Source organism: Protopterus annectens, chromosome 3.part1, assembly GCF_019279795.1.
Source record: "Protopterus annectens isolate FY-2018-M chromosome 3.part1, PAN1.0, whole genome shotgun sequence".
NCBI lineage: Eukaryota > Metazoa > Chordata > Ceratodontiformes > Protopteridae > Protopterus > Protopterus annectens.
In genome coordinates, this window is record NC_056732.1 from 1,004,517,337 (window position 1) to 1,004,535,594 (window position 18,258).

Below are 18,258 nucleotides of genomic sequence, written 5' to 3' on the forward strand. Positions count from 1 at the left end.
TTTGGCAAGCAGGCAGTATTGAAGGTTAGTAAGAACTGGGACTCCATAGAGGAGGCTAGGAAGTAGGTAGGCTTGTGCCAGGAATTGGAAGACAGACATTTTTTATTACAATATAAAAGCCCAAGTTTTTGATTGGTTTTGCTAATCGATTGCTGGATATATAAGTCAAATTTTAGTTGGTCATCAATTATTATCCCTAGTAATTTTGGTCAGTTTCAACATTGATGATGGAGAAGGAGAACTTAAGGTGATCACTAGGCTGGGGAGAAAGAGAAGGAGTTTTGTTTTTTTCAGATTCAGAGTAAGTTGATTTTCATTAAGCCAGATTTTGACTGAGAGGAAAGATTGTTGTGTATGTGTTTGAAGTTGTGAGACAGAGTTTGAAGATGTGATCAGAGTAGAGTCATCTGCGTATTGTATGAGGGTTGAGTGGTTAGTGGAAGAATGGAGGTCATTGGTAAAGATGTTAAAAAGGAGACGTCCCAGGATAGAGCCCTGTGGTACACCAGTGTGTATTGGTAGAAACGTAGAGCAAGAAGACTGCCATTTGACAGAATGTAGTCTGCCTGAAAGATAGCTGGAGAATCAAGAGAGAGTTGAGGTGGAAAGGCTTAGGCCAGCCAGTTAGTTTAGTAGTCTGGTGATACTGTGTCAGATGCTTTTGAAAGGTCTAAGAACAGACAAGAGACCAGTTTGTTGTTATCTCTAGCTTCAGCGATAGTGTGAGTGAAGGATAGAAGGGCAGTCGAAGTACTGTGGTTTGGTTGAAATCAATGGTGGGTAGGAGTAAGGAGGTTATTGTGGCTGAGGAATTTCAATAACTGGTTATGTATGCAATTTTCAAGAATTTTGGATAGTGGGGATAGTATAGCAATAGGTCTATAATTGGAGGGATCAGTGGAGATGCGACCTTTGTGAAGGGGATTCATATAGAAAGACTCCCAGATGTTGAGTACGGTAGCTTCCCTAATAGATCTATTAATAAATATTGAGACTGGATAGGCAATAGTGTTAGCTGCTACTTTCAGAAAGTGGGGGGTGGGGTAGATTGTCAGTAGAGGGAGAGCAAGGTTTAAGTTTTAGAAGGAAAGACTTTATGTAGGAGGTTGCGATAGGGTTTCTTTATTTGTGGTTTGAGGAAGTGTTTTGGGGGAGAGGTTGTGGTTGGCATTAGTTAATTTGCTAATGGTATCGATAAAAAAACGGTTAAGGAAGGAGGCAGTGTCTGTCTGCAAGGTTGGGATAAGGGCTGGGTGTTTGGGGTTTACCAAGGTGAAGGACTGAGTTGCTATTTGTCCAGAAGTTTTTGGGGTTGGATTAATGAGTGGATTGCGCCTTGAGGTAAAATGTTTTTATCATTATGTATTTGTTTTTGGTGCAATTTCTTATTTGTTTAAATAATTGGTGGTGAGTGGGGAATTTATTTTTTTGGCAGGTTTTCCAGGCGAAGTCCCTTTTGTGCATTAGTGTACGAGTATCTTTACTGAGCCAGGGGGGCATAGTTTGATTTTATTCTTATTTTGTGAGAGGCTGCTAGTGAGTTGAGTATGCCAAGAAAGATGCAGTTGAATTTGAGGACAGCATCACTGAGAGGAAGTGAGTGTAGGTTAGACCAATTAACAGAAGAGAGTCCATAATTGAAAATGTCGGGGTTGAAGTCAGAGAGTTTACAGCATAATTTGTGTAGATGTGGTTTATTTAGCTGGGGAGTACATCTGTGAATACTGATGGGTAAGTGCTCACTCAAGGCATCAGGAAGAGTTTTAATATTATGGTAGAGATGGGTATCACTGGTTAGGATCCAGTGAAGTGTTGTGCTATTATTGGAATTTTTGTTTATTCTTGCAGGGGTAGTAATTAGTTGAGTAACGCTGAACAAATTGATGCTTTGGGCAGGGGAGTAGGTGTCAAGGGTACTCCAACCAATATTTACATCCTCTAACAGGATGGTTTCATAGGCTACATTTTGTGACACCCAGGAAAGTGTGTTTTCAATGATAGAGGTGTTCTCGCCAGGTGGGATATATATTGTGGTGATTGCTAGCGTTTTGTTTAGATGGCAGTTTAGAATCAGAATTTCTGCAGGGTGGAAGTCTGGTATACTAATGTGTAGGGGAAAGAGGGACAGATGGTCAGAGTAAAGGATTGCTACACCTTCACATTTTCTTGTGGTTCTATCTACTCAGTATATGTTGTAGACAGTGGCTAGAATAGCTTTGTTGAGTATATGAGGTTTTAAGCCAGGTTTATGATAGTGCTAGTAAGTGAGGGGAATAATTTGAGATTCATGCATGAAGGGCAGTGACTTTGTTCAGTAGGCTTTGTACATTGATGAATATAATAGATAAGTTCTTGGGAGCGAGGGGTTGGGGATACAGGAAGATGGATATGCAGTATGGGTAGGAGTAGTGGTTAGTTGGGTTAGGGGGAGGATTCTTTGAGCAGAGACTGGGAGTGAAGTATATAGTCCTGGGTTAGGGTGGATGTCACCTGCTAGCAAGAGGGTGGTGACTGATGAGTTGGGTTTGGGAGCAAGGGACTTGAGTGCAAGATGTTTATGTCTGAGCCTAGCAAAGGGGGTGGAGGGAAATTGGAGTCTTTTATAATGAAATGGGTGAGTAAAAGAGGGGTTATGTAAAGAGGGAGAGATGATAAATGATGAGAAGATAGACTGGCTGTTATTCAAGAAGGGTAGCGTTGGTGTTTGTTTATAGTGGAGGTTGTTATGATAAGAAGTAAGGGAGGTGAGCAGGAAGAGTAGGGAAGTTATAGTCAAACCTAGGATCATGGTTAGGGAGGGTTTGGTTGCAAGATTGTTTTTATTGGAGGTGGGAGGTAATTGGAGTGATGTAAATGTGTATATTAGGGAGGACTATAGGTTGCAGAGTGGGGTGTGGTTAAGGTATGAGAGGAGGGAGGAGTATATGTAGTTGGAGGTGATTGGATAGTTATGTGGGGGGTGGTTGGATAGTTATGTGGGAGATCAAAAATTGCCTAGAATATAAATGTAGTGTAAATGGGGTTGGGTGAACGAAGCAGGGCTAGACCTTGGATGCTATGATGGAGACTTTAAAAAAAAAGTATCAGCAAGTCAAGGATTCTTATTAGTTTGTACTGTAGAGAGAAGAATGTGTGAAAAGGAATGTAACATAGATAGCTTTCTTTTTTAGGCAAGGCGAGCACAGGTGTAATGCTAATCCATTGGGCAGCAGTTGTGCCTCTGTTAAGTTTAGGGATATTGTGTTAGGTGTTGACATTGGGCTCCTTGTGAGAATCGTTAACAATATCTTTTGGATAAGGAGACAATGGGGTCTAAGAAAAAAAAATATCCTTTACAGTGCTAACAAAAAGTCATGGATTCTACCCCTCCTATTGACTATCATTTAAGAAAAATCTCTTATGAGGAGAGTACATTCATACTAATAGAACCACAGTGGAGGCATATATCTCTAGACTCCTTAATTTGTAGTCTTTGCTTGCACTGGCAATATGAGCTCTTGTGTCTGGAAAAAAGTAAGCACATTTCAAATATTCACATGAGCATATAACTTTCCTCAGGGGACCTTATGGAAACCTAAACATAAGACTTACTATGGAAGTGGGGGTGCTAGGAGGGGGAAAACCTAATTCAAAATATGGAATATATGAAATTATGTTGGTGATTTTTTTTCTTAATCACTAACCATACATTTAGGGTGTCTGTTAATTGTGCTTAAAACAGAGTCTGTAATTATTTTCAATCAGCTTTCATTGTAAAAATCAGTGTTCCTTACCGACTAGTATGTTAGCATGTAGGCAGAGAGCTGCCCATGCTAATAGTATCCAGGATTCAATAAGCCAATGTGCAGTTGAAGAACTGTTCCAGAAGTTGAGCATGAGTTGTCACTGATATCTCTTCAAGTAACTAGGTTATGGACTTAAGCTACTACTGAGCTGCACTAGTTGGAAGCTTGAAGAGGTAATGCAGCCTGCAGGGCTCATTTTTGCACCAGCTCCTGCAGTTGTTGTGAATTAAGTGCATGTAAAACTCACACGTGCATCTTCTGTATGATATTACACACAGAGACCATCAAGAGTACAAGGATAAAAGTTAAACACCCCTCAGTGCTACCAGCCATAACTGATCAACTCTCGGATACTCTACCAGCTAGTTCTAAGAGGAGTACTTCACATATATGAGTGATAACAGGGATGACAATTAGGAGGCAGTGGAGGCAGTGATGAATCAGAGCGACTATATACTAGAAGAGATATAAAGAAGCTGATGAAACATACTCTTCAAGAGAGACAGAATCAAAATATTTTATAGCAGAATATTTTATAAATAATAATTCTACTATATTTTAATAGGACTTCCATGCCCTAAACAGTAAACATCAATGTCCAAATATAAAACATTAACACAAGCCATATGACTTTTTACCTCTTGTCTATACATGTCTCACTCCTTTAGCCACATTCTGTTTGGAGTAATTTTAAATAATAAAGAACAATAATTAGCAGTGAGGAATTTAATTTTCTCACTATAGATGTCAAGGACCTTTATTCCTCCATTCCCCATGTGGAAGCAATTGAATGGGTGGCCTCTATAATGAGACAAAAAGAAGCACCATGTCATGAGATTAAGTTGGTTGAGGAACTCTTGGACATAATCCTGTCATGCAACTATGTAACATTTAACAACAAGTACTACCTTCAAAAAATAGGTGTGGCCATGGGCTCCCCTTGTGGGGCCAGCGTGGCCAGTTTGGTAATGGCGTTTTGGGAGAGGGAGTACGTTATGTCTAATTCACACAGCCAAGAGAAAATTCAATTGTACACACATTTCTTGGATGACATATTTATTTTGGTTAAGGGGGACATACAAGTTGCACAAGAGATGGTTGAATTTTTTTAACTCTACATCAGAATTCCTCAAATTTACATCATGTTTTGCAAAAGATAGAGTAGCATACTTGGATGTAGATCTAATTAAAGACATGAGCAATGCATGCTTTATAGCAAAAATATTTCGCAAGGAAACATTCTCTAACTCTTTCTTGCAGTATTCTAGCTGTCACCCCTTTACACAAAAGAAATCTGTAATAAAGGGCCAACTAGTTAGAGCTGCGAGGATGGTCACTAAAGACCATGATTTTCAGGAAGAATGTGGCTTTATGAGAGATTTATTCTTGAAAAGAGGCTACCCCATCACCCTAATTCAGGACTTAATTGAAGAAGTCCAGTTAAAAAGGGAAAGGGGAATTTATTTGCCCATCTTGAACCAACACAGTGGACACATTACGGAACTACCAGTTGTTAGACAAACTATTAGCCCCTACAGCTTTATTATTACATACAGCCTAGATGTTAAAAGTGCAGTTTCCATAATCCAAAAGAACTGGGATATATTAATGAATGATGGTGTATTGAGAAACAAATTCCAGGAAAAACCTGGGATTGTTTTTAAACGGGGAAACAACTTGAAAAAATACTGGAAAGGAAACCAAATGGGCAGGTAAACAAAATGGTTATGTTTAAATGCAATGTGTAGATATTGTAAAAACATTTGAGATTAGGGGCAAGAGATGGGTATGTTTAAATGCAACATGTGTAGATATTGTAAAAACATTTGAGATTAGGGGCAAGAGATACAAAATAAGGGACAAATTTGATTGTCAAAGCAAGCAGGTAGTATACCTAGCAAAGTGCACATGCTGCCTAGTATTCTATATTGGAAAACCGCCAGGAAACTCCGCAAACAGGTATATGAACATGTGTATGCCATGGGGAGACACAAAGCGGAGAATGCACTTGCAAGACACATCATGGAGTACCCAGAACACCATTTTACATTTCGGGCAATAAATCAAGTTAGGAATGAGGGGAGAGGGGGGCCAGATTCATTGATTTTAGAGAAAAATGAACTTATGTGGCAATTGAGACTGGAGGCTTGCCATTACCCCAGGATAAATGAATTAAGTTCCATTATGTGTATTTTAAAACTAAGAAGCTTAAGCCAGTAGAAAAAAAAAATGTTCTTTTTTTTTATTAATATTTTTTATTCTGCTTGGATACATACAAACACATGTTTTAAAACATATTTTGTACAGATGTATATAAATATACGCTTCATAATATAATACTTTTAAAGAAAATTTTTTTGTAAATATTTTTTAGAAATGTTTTTATTTATTTATTAGGTATGCTTATGTATGCAACTAATGTTTTTTGATGTCCACAATATAGTAGAACTGTTTGTTTTACTTGAAGGGAGGTGGAGTTTGCTTTCTAAGCAAGAAATGGACAGCCACTTATATTACTGTTTTTAAACATGTGATAGGAAGGAGGGGAATTTAAACCTCAGTGTTTTAAAATGTTTTTATCTGAAGAAGTTGTTTTTTGTAAATGAAAAGCATTGTTAAAAGCTTAGTAATAAAATTGTTTCCTTCATCTGTGTGGAAAGAGGTTGTGTTTTGGGCGATTTGACTTGCACTGCTTTGGCGTTTTTGGAATTTCTAGCAAGCATTATGTTATAAAGGAATAAAACCATGACTCCACCTCTGATGGATGGTATTCTACTATAAGCACAAACACAACAGGGATGGTGTAGGGAAAATGGGAATAAGCATCTGATGCCAGAGTGCCTATCCTAGGGGGGAAAGTGGTGGCCTGGCATTGGTGACACTTACAGAAGTGCAGGTGTATCTCCGCACAGGAGGATAAAGCCCTGATGATCCATGGTAAACTAGCAGCACAGGGACTAGAGGGACCAGGTAAACCAAGCAGGGAGGGTAGGAGTATACAGCCAATGCCAGCTCACCCATCCCAGGGAAGGTGGTGACTTGGTCTGCTGCACTGCTAACAATTATAGGAGTATCCTCCACCAGCAGGATTCTAGCATGCCTATGTTGCTATTGGTAATCAGTTTGGCCAAAGATTTAGCATGATTGGCAGTATTCATGCATCTCCTGGTAGCAGCTATGGGCATAGTGCATAGACCATGGGGGTGGGGGGGTGCATTTATTAAGAACATTTACAAAAAAGTTCCTACCTTACCGGCAGATGATGCATCCAACTCTTGCCTTCAAGAAGAATGAATGTGTCAATAGCCTCTCACCCCTTGGAGGAATGAATGGGTCCACTGGATGTCCAAGGAAAAGGAGTGATAGCCATTATGGGACCCCCTCCCCCCCAAAAAACAGTAGGCAAACTAGCTGTTAGGTGTTTAACCTGCTGCCTTCCCATACAAAAAAGGCATGGTAAATATTTACACATGTCCTGTTGCAACACAAAGCATTTTATGTAATCTCTACCAAAAATGGGTTCTCCACTTCTATACCTGAAAATACATAGAGTATTCTAAAATAACAGTACACTGATGATATCATTTATGTAGTGCAGTCCCTCATCTGTTAAGTGTGTCAAAGATCAAGGCAGTATCTTTCCAGGATGCTGTCTTAAGGTAAAGACATTAGTCATAACTCTGCTGAATGCTCTCTGGATAAATATTTATGCCACATTTATACCACAGTGTTATAAGCAACTCATCTTGATATACATTTACAAGCAATTAAACATATTTTTTTTGTTTTAGGAATCTGCAGCTCACAAGGCAGTTAATGCATTGTATTCAGTCCACGGAATCCGGTATAGATATGGTCCGGCATCTACTACTATGTGTAAGTGCTTTTATGTTTTACTTTTACTAACTTTGTCTGACAGGGAACAAAATTATGGCAAAAACAATTAGAATAATTGCTTTGCTTTTTTATCATTAATTTTCCTTGAGACAATCATAATTATATTAATTAATCTAATATGCTCATTCACCTGTAAATAGCTTCATATAACAAAATTAAACCCACCATAAGAAGTGACCCCTCAGCCAATCCCACATAAAGTAGTATACAGAATACCTGTGCAATAAATATACAATATATTTAGAACTATTAGTTACAAAGCAGATTAAGTTATATAAGACTCTAACTGGCAAAGATTTTATTCATGAATTAAACGAAGTATAGTCTTAGATGAAAAATAATTATAACTTAGGACAAAGAATGGTAGAAATGATGTTTACTTACAAATATAACTGTTAGTTTTAAGCAGTAAAGAAAATGCTCATCTGGATTCTTGTGAATAAACTACTGCAGAGTAATGGTTACGGTGTCAAGTTATTAAACACAGGATCTGCTTTTTAATCCCACCAACTCCCAGTCACATTATGCATGACCCTGAGGTCACTTCATGTCTAGTGCCACCTGGTCTCCACTATAAAATGAATTTGATGATTTCAAGTGTGACCATCATGTTTATTAATGTAATAAATGGATTGTACTCATTGCTGCAAAAGACATGGGAAGCAAGGTAGCTCAGTGGTATAATATCTGCTTTATCATTCCAGGGCCTGGATCGCAGTCCCTATGTCTGGTTACTGCATATGTAGAGTCTGTATGTTCTCCCATGTCTGCATGTTTTGTCTGGGTTCTCCAGCTTTCTTCCAAAAACTTGCCAGGTGAATGGTTAAATAAATGTGTCCATATATAGTAATACACATATATAGATATATATATATAGATAGATAAGACAGAGACAGAGGCTGTATAGTGTAGTCTCACTAATGTGTATATTCTAACTGAGGCTTCCAAAAAAGACTGTATCATATGGCATGCAGACAACTGTAACTAGATCATTAGCATTCAAAATCTATATCTCATATAAAACATTCTCCTTTATGGCAGCCTGCATTACATTACATTGTTCATATAAAATTAACCTTAACCATAACACTACATTCATCATGCTGTGTTTTAAGTAAACCTAAACTGTGTGTACTTTAGCAAACATTTTAATGCAAAAGGCCTTTCTGTCATTATAGTTATTTTAAACTCTTCACCACACATTTTTTAATTCTATCTATATATATATATATATATATATATATATATATATATATATATATATATATATATATATATATATATATATATATATATATACCTGGACTCATACCTCTCAATTGTACAGATTTTCATGGAATGTCCAGATTTTTGCCTCATATTTGTGGTCATTTTTTTTATAGAAGTGTAGTTTTCTGACAAATTATTGGCAAATCATTAAAGATTGAAGTCAGAAAAAAATGACAGACATTTGAGTTTCAGACTTCATACCCTTCAGAAAATCCATGCTAATGCAAAACCTGTTATTCTATCTATTTTCTAAGTTTGTAAGAACAATATTTAAAAATTGTCCAGTTTTTGGACTTTTGTCCCTCCATTATTTATGACTTTGCCAAGATTTCTTGCTCTAAGAGGTCGAGAGGTATGTGGACTATTTAATAAGTCACTTTACACTGGACATCTGCTAGTACTTTTGGGATAGTTTGTTGTGCACCTCAGTCTTACCTGTAACATCTGGAGTGTATTTTAAGGCACATTTGTCACCAGTTTCAAGAGTCACTTTCTGCAGCGCTTGACTGTCACAGTTCCCACAGTCTCTGATTTCATAGGACTCATAGGAAATACAAGGATGATCAAGTGGAGGCCATATCAGCCTTGCCAGTAATCACACTCAGGCTCTACTAACCTTCTGAAGGAGGTCAAGGCCTGTAAGTCCCAAACAGTATTTTACAGCACCTATTTGTCTAAGTTATGTTTGAAAAGTGACATGAAGTCACATTGCTTGATATGCAGTGAGAGACTATTCCCTAGCAAAGGGGGGGGGGCACTGGGAAAGGAACTCATCTCCCCATTTAGCTGTCTTTAATACTTGATGTAAATTGAGATCTCTTGCTCTAGTGCTGGTTACACTATGTAATATACTGAGAAAGCGGAGGTCTTGGTAATAGACTGCCTAAGGGCACACAAAGCAAAGTACAGGCCTCTTCTATATGACATGGAGTACAGGAATAATGATTCCAGCCTTACATGAAAATTAAGATTGTTTGAAGCCTAAAATCCTTTTTATTAGGAACCTCTCTGTTTTTTTTAAGTTTTTTGGTGAGTCTAGTGAGATACATGCAAAAGGGTGCATTATATTATATAGTAGGCGTAACCAGGGCAGACTAAAGAGGAACAATAATTTCCCTAGTATTAGATGAGATAAACTTTGAGATTAATTGTGAGATGCAGAAATATTTTCTGACTACAGTTGCTGTATGCGGACAGTACAAAAATATCAGACTTATATCACACTGCATAAAATTGCTGGAGACGATAACTGATAAATTCTCAGAAGAACAGAAAGTAAGATGGGGAGATGAGCAGTTCAGATCAGGATGCAGCACAACCAATGTGATGTTTGCATTAAGACAGATAGCTAAAAAGGAGCTAGAGATGAGGAAAGAGTCCAAATAGTCATGCCTAGAATTCTGGAAAGCTTATGAAAACGTCATAAGAAAGCTGATTTGGGCAATTCTGTGATAGTTCTATGTCCCAAAAACATTGGGTGAATTAGTGCAGGCTCTGTACAAGAACCCAATGACTCAAGTACGAACAGTGTTTGGACTCACAGAGGAGTTCCAAGTGGAAGTGGGTATGCATCAGAGTTCAGCTATGAGCCCACTGCTGTGCATCTTGGGGATGGAATACATTAGTATACATATTGGTGACTGATCAACAAAGCTGCTGCATGCATACAATGTGGCATTACAAGTAGACTGAGCATGAACTTCAAAAATGATAGGGGAATGGAATTCAAAACTGAAGGCACATGGGATGAAATAGAGTACAAACAATACAGTTGTCAGAGCAGCAAATGGGAACATCAGAAGAAGCTAAAACATGAGATAGAATGGAAAATATTTGAAGATAGTTGAAGAGGGTAACAGCTTCAAGTATCTGGGAGAGGTTATGACACCCATGCCCTGGCTCAGCAATCAAGGAGCTTCGATCCTCACCACTAACACCAGTGAGGGGTGTCTCATATAGGAGGAAAGGATAGCAAATACATACAGTAAAGTGTAATTTCCCTTAAGAGCACACAGAGAACACAGTCAGTCCGGGGCTGGTCACTCCCTTGGTCTCCAGGTCCCATATAAGACTCCCCACTGGCACAGCTATAGGGTCCAGATCTCAGCCTAGTGGGCTAGCTAAAACCTCCAGCACCCTCTCTGTCCAACCAGTGCTTCGTGTCCCTGCCCATGTAGCTGACACACACACACACACACACACACACACACACACACACACACACACACACACACACACGGTCTTTGAGAAGAGTTTATACAACCACACAGACACTCATGGGGAAGGCTGGCACAGGCTCTCCAGCTGTGCCCCTTTTTCCCAAACTATATGATAGTATCAGCTGCCATCACCCTCTAATATATATCAGCTACTCAAAGGCTAAAGGGTGTCCAATTATTACTGTTCAATATTATTATCCAACTGGTAAGTGTTATTAGAGTGACTTGGTACAGGATCACTATATACATAAAATGTACTATAGAGTTTAAATTATCTCTACACAAAACAGTCACAGTTAAAAGGGTTTAAAAATATTTAATAATAAATAATTAAAAACACAAGACAATATTTTTCATTACACAATGCTAGTCAAGAGTTCAGAGATCACAGGGAAATAAATAATTCAGTAGTACAGTTCTGATATCACAGAAAAACACTTAGTCTAATCTTTCTAGTTTCTAGCTATTTCTAAGAGAAACAAGTCAAGATAAACTTACATATAGAGCAAAGGCAGAGTGCTGATGAGTTGGATAGTCAAGACAAAAATGCTTAATGCTCTCTGATTCTCTCTGTTTTTAAAATCACATTCCTGATTCCCATTACATCATTCTTCACACTTCCCTAGGTTCCCAGGCTAACAGAAACTACATTTACATTCTTTACCTCTGGGCAGAAACCAGAACAATAAAGGACATTTATGCATGCAAATTCTGGCCATTAACTCTGTCCTTAAAACAGCAGCAAGAATTCCTTCATCTAGACTGTCCGGAGCCAACTTTAAAGATCAAAGACAGTCATAAAATGCTTGATTTAGCTTCCTTACAGCAGAGTGCACTGTTGTTACATTTTTTTCAGTTCCACATGTAACACTATTTTTTCCATTTAAGACAACAAGCCTGTGGCTTACATTAATATTTACAAATGACATAATTATCTATAAAATTCTATCTGGCTAGGCTGGCAGCCTTCACAGAGGTAATTGAGGACAATGGAAGTGTGAATTACAGAGTCAAAGCTAGAATCAGAGGGGCTGCAGTCACCTGGCACAGAATGTCAGGAGTAGTGTGTGACAGAAGAATGTCAAAGAATGTAAAAAGTAAGGTGTACAACAGAATTGTTTGACCAGTACTTCTGTACAGCACAGAAACTTGGGCAGTGAAGGCAGAGCAGTTGAGGAAGCTAGAGATGATATAGTGCCTGAGACAAGTAGTAGGTTGCATGCTGTGGGACAAACTAAGAATTGAGGGCATCAGAAAAAAAGCCAAAGTAGCTCCAATTGCAGAGAAAGTAAAAATATCAGATTATGGTGGTTTTGTCACGTGTGCATGAAAGCAGAAGACAGGAAGAAGACAGAGACAAGGGCATCCAGCAAAGAGATGGATAGACTGTGTAAGACCTGCAGCAGCCAGGCATGACTGTAGAAGAAGCTTGAGGAGTGGCATTGAATTGAACTGAGAAAGATAGCAAGATTTGATGGTGACACCCCAACCCTATGTAGAAGAAAATTGGAGAAATGGGATTGATGACAATGATGATATATAAGGCAAATATATCAAAGGTAAAGTTGCAAGATAAAAAATAACCAGAAGTGTCACAATCAGTCCTGTTGTACCTTGAAGCTCACTGAGAATAGTGGAGGTGCCTCAGTGTTCATTATGGATTTTAACCCTCCAAAGTGATATTGCCCCCAACCAGTGAGCTTACAAAAGGATAGCTAAATTTGTCATACAATACAAAAGTAGCATCCACCATTGTTGACCACTATGTGGCTTTGGCTGGCCTGAGTTTCAACTCAAGCTCTATCTCACTCATAAACTTCTCTACAAACTCATCTTCCCTGCTTTATCTAAACATTGGAGTCCTTCTCACATAAATAGTTCACACTGCTCTTGGTCAGTGTTCCAAAATCTTTCAGGAAACACAAGGATTCTGCATTTCCAACTTGCATTGGCAAATTGCACAACAAGCTTCCCAAAATATAAGCAGCAACCAAAAAAAAACAATAATTTAAAACAGTTCTGACTGTTTATCAATGGGGGAATTGAATCTGCACCTGCGGTGTCAAGGCTGGTCTTAGGCCAATTGGACCTATCCCACTCTACAAGGGGGCCCATACTAGGCTATGACAAGGCCATTATGCCTTACACAACCTTCTACATTTGCCTGGAAGATATAACAACAAATGCATGCCATTTCTTACTTGTAGTCTTGCTTCTGCAGTGACTACACGTTTTGTTCATGGATCTGTCACACACTGCACTAGTGGCTAGTCTATTATTTTTAATGCTGCAGTATTAACGCTGCTTGTGTGCCTGACATGGTCCACAACTCATACTATCAAAGTATTCCATTGTTGCTGCTGATTGTCACAGTTTTCAGTCCAAAACTTAGGTTGGATTAACTATCTGCTTTTGTGTATTCTTTTACTTACTGTCACAAAGGATACGTCTGCTTTAAATTGGAAGATTGACAGTGGTATTGGATTTTCTTTTGCTTCCCTTGTTGATGTGGGATGTATTATTGATAGTTTATGAAAGCCATTATCTAGCAACAGTCAGCCCCAGTCAGTATGAAAACTGTAGTAAGCACAAAAAGAAAAATATGAGTACTGCAATGATGTGAGGTAACTTCTGATCACTAAGGTGTGATAGAGTGTTACCAATTCAATGGTCTGCAGTTGCAGATTAGAGCAAAATAATCCCATAGAAAGTAAAACATGAGATGTATTTGCTCGGCGGAGAGAAGCAAAGGTGGATAGAACAATATTCCATTTGACTAAAAGAAAACAGTAACAGAAATTCTTACATTCGTGTACGCTTCCATAAGGCATTCTGATTTCCTTCCTCCTGTTAAAACATGCTGCTTAGTGGCTACTCTAAAGTATCCCTGCACGTATACTTTATTGTTACCACTGTGGAATGTGCTGTGACTGGAGATGATCTTCAAGCATTATTTCACTTACCCAGTTAGCAAATAATTCAATAAAAAGTAAGCTTTCAGAAAGAGTGACAAGTGGGTCATTTTGTAATTAATAAATAATTAAAATAATAATCACTTCTTCTTTGCCAACAGTTTCCCATCTCTTCGTATTAATATAAGATGTGCTTTCTGCTACATTCATCTTATACCTCCTTCTTTACCACACAGTTTCTTTTTAAACACCTTATAATTCAGCCTTGTCTTGATGCAGTACACACCCATACCTCCTGATGTCTCATTCTAGTAAGATTTTTCCAACCATACTCACAAGAATCTATTCTCCATTTACAGATTGCTAGATACTGACCGTCCTTTTTTATTTTATATGAATATGGCTATTTATGATATAATCTGCTCGTGAGCAAAAACATGCTGATGCTATGTTTCATTCCAGTACACATAAAACTCAGATTGTCAGCTGAAGTTGCTTTAAATGTGCTTCTTAATGTAATTTGAGGTTGAATACAAATAGTAGCAACTATGAGATGGAAATTGAGAAGACTAGAAACCATCTATATGAAAGAGGCCATAAACCTACAGAAACTAAAACTATATTATTGGATATTCATAGGTTCATAGGTAGGTACTAGGCTATTGGCCCTAGGGCCTATATAAGCCTAGCCAAAAAGGTACCCTGGCTTTTGCCACCCAAGAAAATTCGAGCAGAGCCACATATATGATCCTGGGGTGAATTTCCTATTTCCCATCCAATCATCAAGATTTTTTTTTGAAGAGTGCTAATGAGGAGCTTTGTTTGATATAGATAGGTAGTTTGTTCTAGAGTATGGGAAGTCTCTGGGACAATAATCTATCCCTCCAGCATGTTCTGTTTATTGTGGTGACAAGGTTTAGGTCCCTAGACCGTGTAGCTCGGAGGGATTGGCATTTCTTTAAGTGGAGCATGTCCAACAGCTCTGGGTTTGACATAGCTTTGTATGTTAGGCAGAGATCGCCTCTGAGTAAGCGATATATGATGGAGTAAAGCTGGAGTTTTTTGAGACGGTCTGCATTGGGCATCTGTTTGAGGCCAGTAATCCTCTTTGTGAGGTATTTCTGCAGCCTTTCCAGTTGTTGTAGATGTCTTGTGATGTACATACTAAAAGGGGTGTTGTACTCTATAACGGGTCTAATGAGTGATGTGTACAGGTGAACAATGAACTCTTTTTTCCTGGATGAGAAACCTTTAGCGATGAGTTGTGCCACATAGAAGGATTTCCTGACTATTGTGGCGATGTGATTATCAAAGGAGAGACTACTGTCCATCTGTGTCCCAAGGTTTCTTATCACACTTTTGGTGTTAAATAGACTACCACCTATGTGGTAGGTCATGGGTACAGAGTTTTTACCAAAGGGGATGACAATGCACTTTTTGGCATTGAGCTTGAGGCCATGGCTTTGACACCAGCCATCTGTCTCAGTGAGGCCCTTTTGTAGGATGTCCACATCGTTAGAAGTTTTGATTATGGCTTGTAGTTTACAGTCATCTGCGAACTTCATTAGCCAAATACCGTCTGTGTTAGCCTGTACTTCACAAAAGTATATACCAAACAGGAGAGGACCCAGGACTGAACCCTGTGGTACTCCACTTTTCACTGGTCTGAAGTCACATTTGGAGTCTGCTACTTTCACAGTGTGGGTCCTGTTGGTGAGCCAGTTGGCAACCCATCTTGTGACATACGGATTTATACCTAGTTTAGTGAGTTTATCTATAATTCAGAGTGGGGGATGGTGTCAAATGCCTTGGTGAGATCTAAATAGTCTGTGTGAACCACCTTACCCTCGTCTACGACTTTGGTGACTGCTTCAAAGAAGTCTATGGTTTAAGAGACATGATCTGCCTTTTACAAACCTGAACTGGGTGGGGTCCAAAGTTTGGAGATTACCAATGTCTTTGTTTATAAGTTCCATGATGATGCGTTCCATGGCCTTGTGGACCAGGCTCGTTAGGCTAATGGGGCGGTAGTTCCCAGGGCCCGTGGTGGCTCCCCCTTTGTGGAGTGGGATAACCATCACTGTGTGCCATTCAGTGGCACAAGGCCTGAGGTGAGGCTATAATTGAACAAGGTGCTTAGGTGGGGTGCCAGTTCATTCTGTAGTTCGTGTAGAACGTAGCCTGTGATGTTTTCAGGTCCCATGGATGTTGTGTTCTTGGCTTTGGAGAGTGTAGTTTTTACCTGTGCAGCCATGATTACAGGAACTTTGCATTCTTCCAGTATAGAGATGGGCCCTTTAGGGAGAGAGAGGGGGGTAAAGTTAGCACTGAACCTATCTGCCAGGATATTGGCAATATCAGTTGGTTCTGTATATGTAGTGCCATTGTGATGTAACTCAGAGCAGATCTGAGTGTTGCCATTGAGATTCTTGACATAGTTATAGAATGCTTTGTGGTTGTCTTTAGAATCAATGACAATTTTGTTTTCATAACTAGCTTTGGAGGATTTTATAAGGGATCTCAGCTTCTTACTGAGGCTGACCAGGGAGTTCTTCCAATCATGGTATTTTACTTTTTTTTGCAACAATTTCTTTCTTCTGTTAGAGAGTTTGTTTATGGCAGGGGACCACCAGACTGGCTTCCTTTTTTTGGAGGATAGCATCTTGGGTCGGTTAGGGATAGCACGATCCATGCACTCGTGTAACGTGGAGAAATTTTTTACGGTGCTTTCCCTAATGGGTGTGGGGCGGGATGTCTATGGTGATTAGCTTGTGGTCGGATCTGACTAACAAGGAATTGACCTCTGGTGTGGAACACCGATCACCCATGTTGGTAATGACCAGGTCTAGGTTATTACTGCCCCTGGTCAGGGTGTGGATAAGTTGATCCAAGGCGTTGGAATTTAGGAATTCCAGAAAACATTGAGCAAAAGAGTTGGTACATGAGTATTAAACAACAAAGGAATAGTAAAGGGAAACTGTACAATTACACAGACCACACAGAGGGCAATATATGTGCTGAAAAAAACATGTTTAATCCAATGAGATGTAGCCTTATATACAGTTAAGATGTGAAGCAGATATGTGATATAATAAAGAAGAATTGGAAAATCTTGACAGCAGATGTTTCAAGTAAATGTATAGTGGGTGATCATCCACAGTTCTGCTTTAAGAACAAAGCAAATCTGAAACAACTCATTTGTAGAGATACCTATATGGTTCAGAAAAGAAACTTTGCTAAGAGGCAGGGAACTTTTAAGTGTGGCCGATGTACAGCTTGTCCATATGGTTCTACTTCTAGTTACTTTCAGCATCCACTAACTAATAGGACTTACAAGCTGAGAGAGTATGCTTTTTGTGGAGAAGAAAATGTCATATATGTTGCAATATGCAAAGACTGTCCCAGTTTTTATACTGGGAAGATGAATTGCCATTTAAGAATTAGGATTCAGGCGTATATAAGCGATATCAAGAATAATGTTAACACCAACGCATTATTAAAACTTGATTCAACATATGACTCACAGTTTTTGTTTTTTGGTTTCAGAAATAATCTAGGAGAACCCAAGGAAGGGTAATATATAATATTTTACTGAGTTACAAGAAGCTAAATGGATAGCTAACTTAAGAGCTGGCCCGGAACTTGGCTTAAATGATTTACTTCCTTTAAAGCCGGTTTTGAAGAGGTGTCGAGTAAAGAAATTATTTTGATTGATTGTACCCTCTTTATAAACTTCTCGTGGCTAACAAGGAATTATGGATCTGAAGAAGGCTCAGCCAAAAGTGCTTATCCTTTTTTAATTACATTTGTGTTTTAATAAATTTCTCCGCCGTGTGGGTTTGTTCTCTTTTTTATTTTGGATTGTTTCACTTTTGTAGAGACCACCCTTATCGATTAGACTTGGAATTGTGTTTCAATTTGCATTTTTTACTTGTCTAATTGGACATGGCGGAATACAATAGCCTGGAATTGGACTATCGACCTGAAAGAGAGGTAACCATGATCAGCAAAGTTAAAAGTAAGAATCGCACTGTGAAAGAAATATTTACAGCCAATACAAATACCAACCCTCTGTTATAACTGAATTTTACTACAGAAGAACTTAATAATGGTTTTTTGAATACATCTCTGGAACAGTTTAATGCTATTTATAAACAGGTTGAAGCAGCAGAGTTT

General features: G+C 38.7%; 1 protein-coding gene across 2 annotated transcripts in view; it reads left to right on the forward strand.

Moving 5' to 3' along the window:
* Nucleotides 1–18,258, forward strand: part of CPA6 (carboxypeptidase A6) — a 1,209,807-nt gene that overhangs the window by 1,158,181 nt on the left and 33,368 nt on the right. For both annotated transcript variants that reach the window (XM_044067161.1, XM_044067162.1), the window contains one exon: nucleotides 7,577–7,661. In XM_044067161.1, coding sequence (XP_043923096.1) covers nucleotides 7,577–7,661 — 85 coding nt within the window. The remainder of the gene's footprint in view (nucleotides 1–7,576; nucleotides 7,662–18,258) is intronic.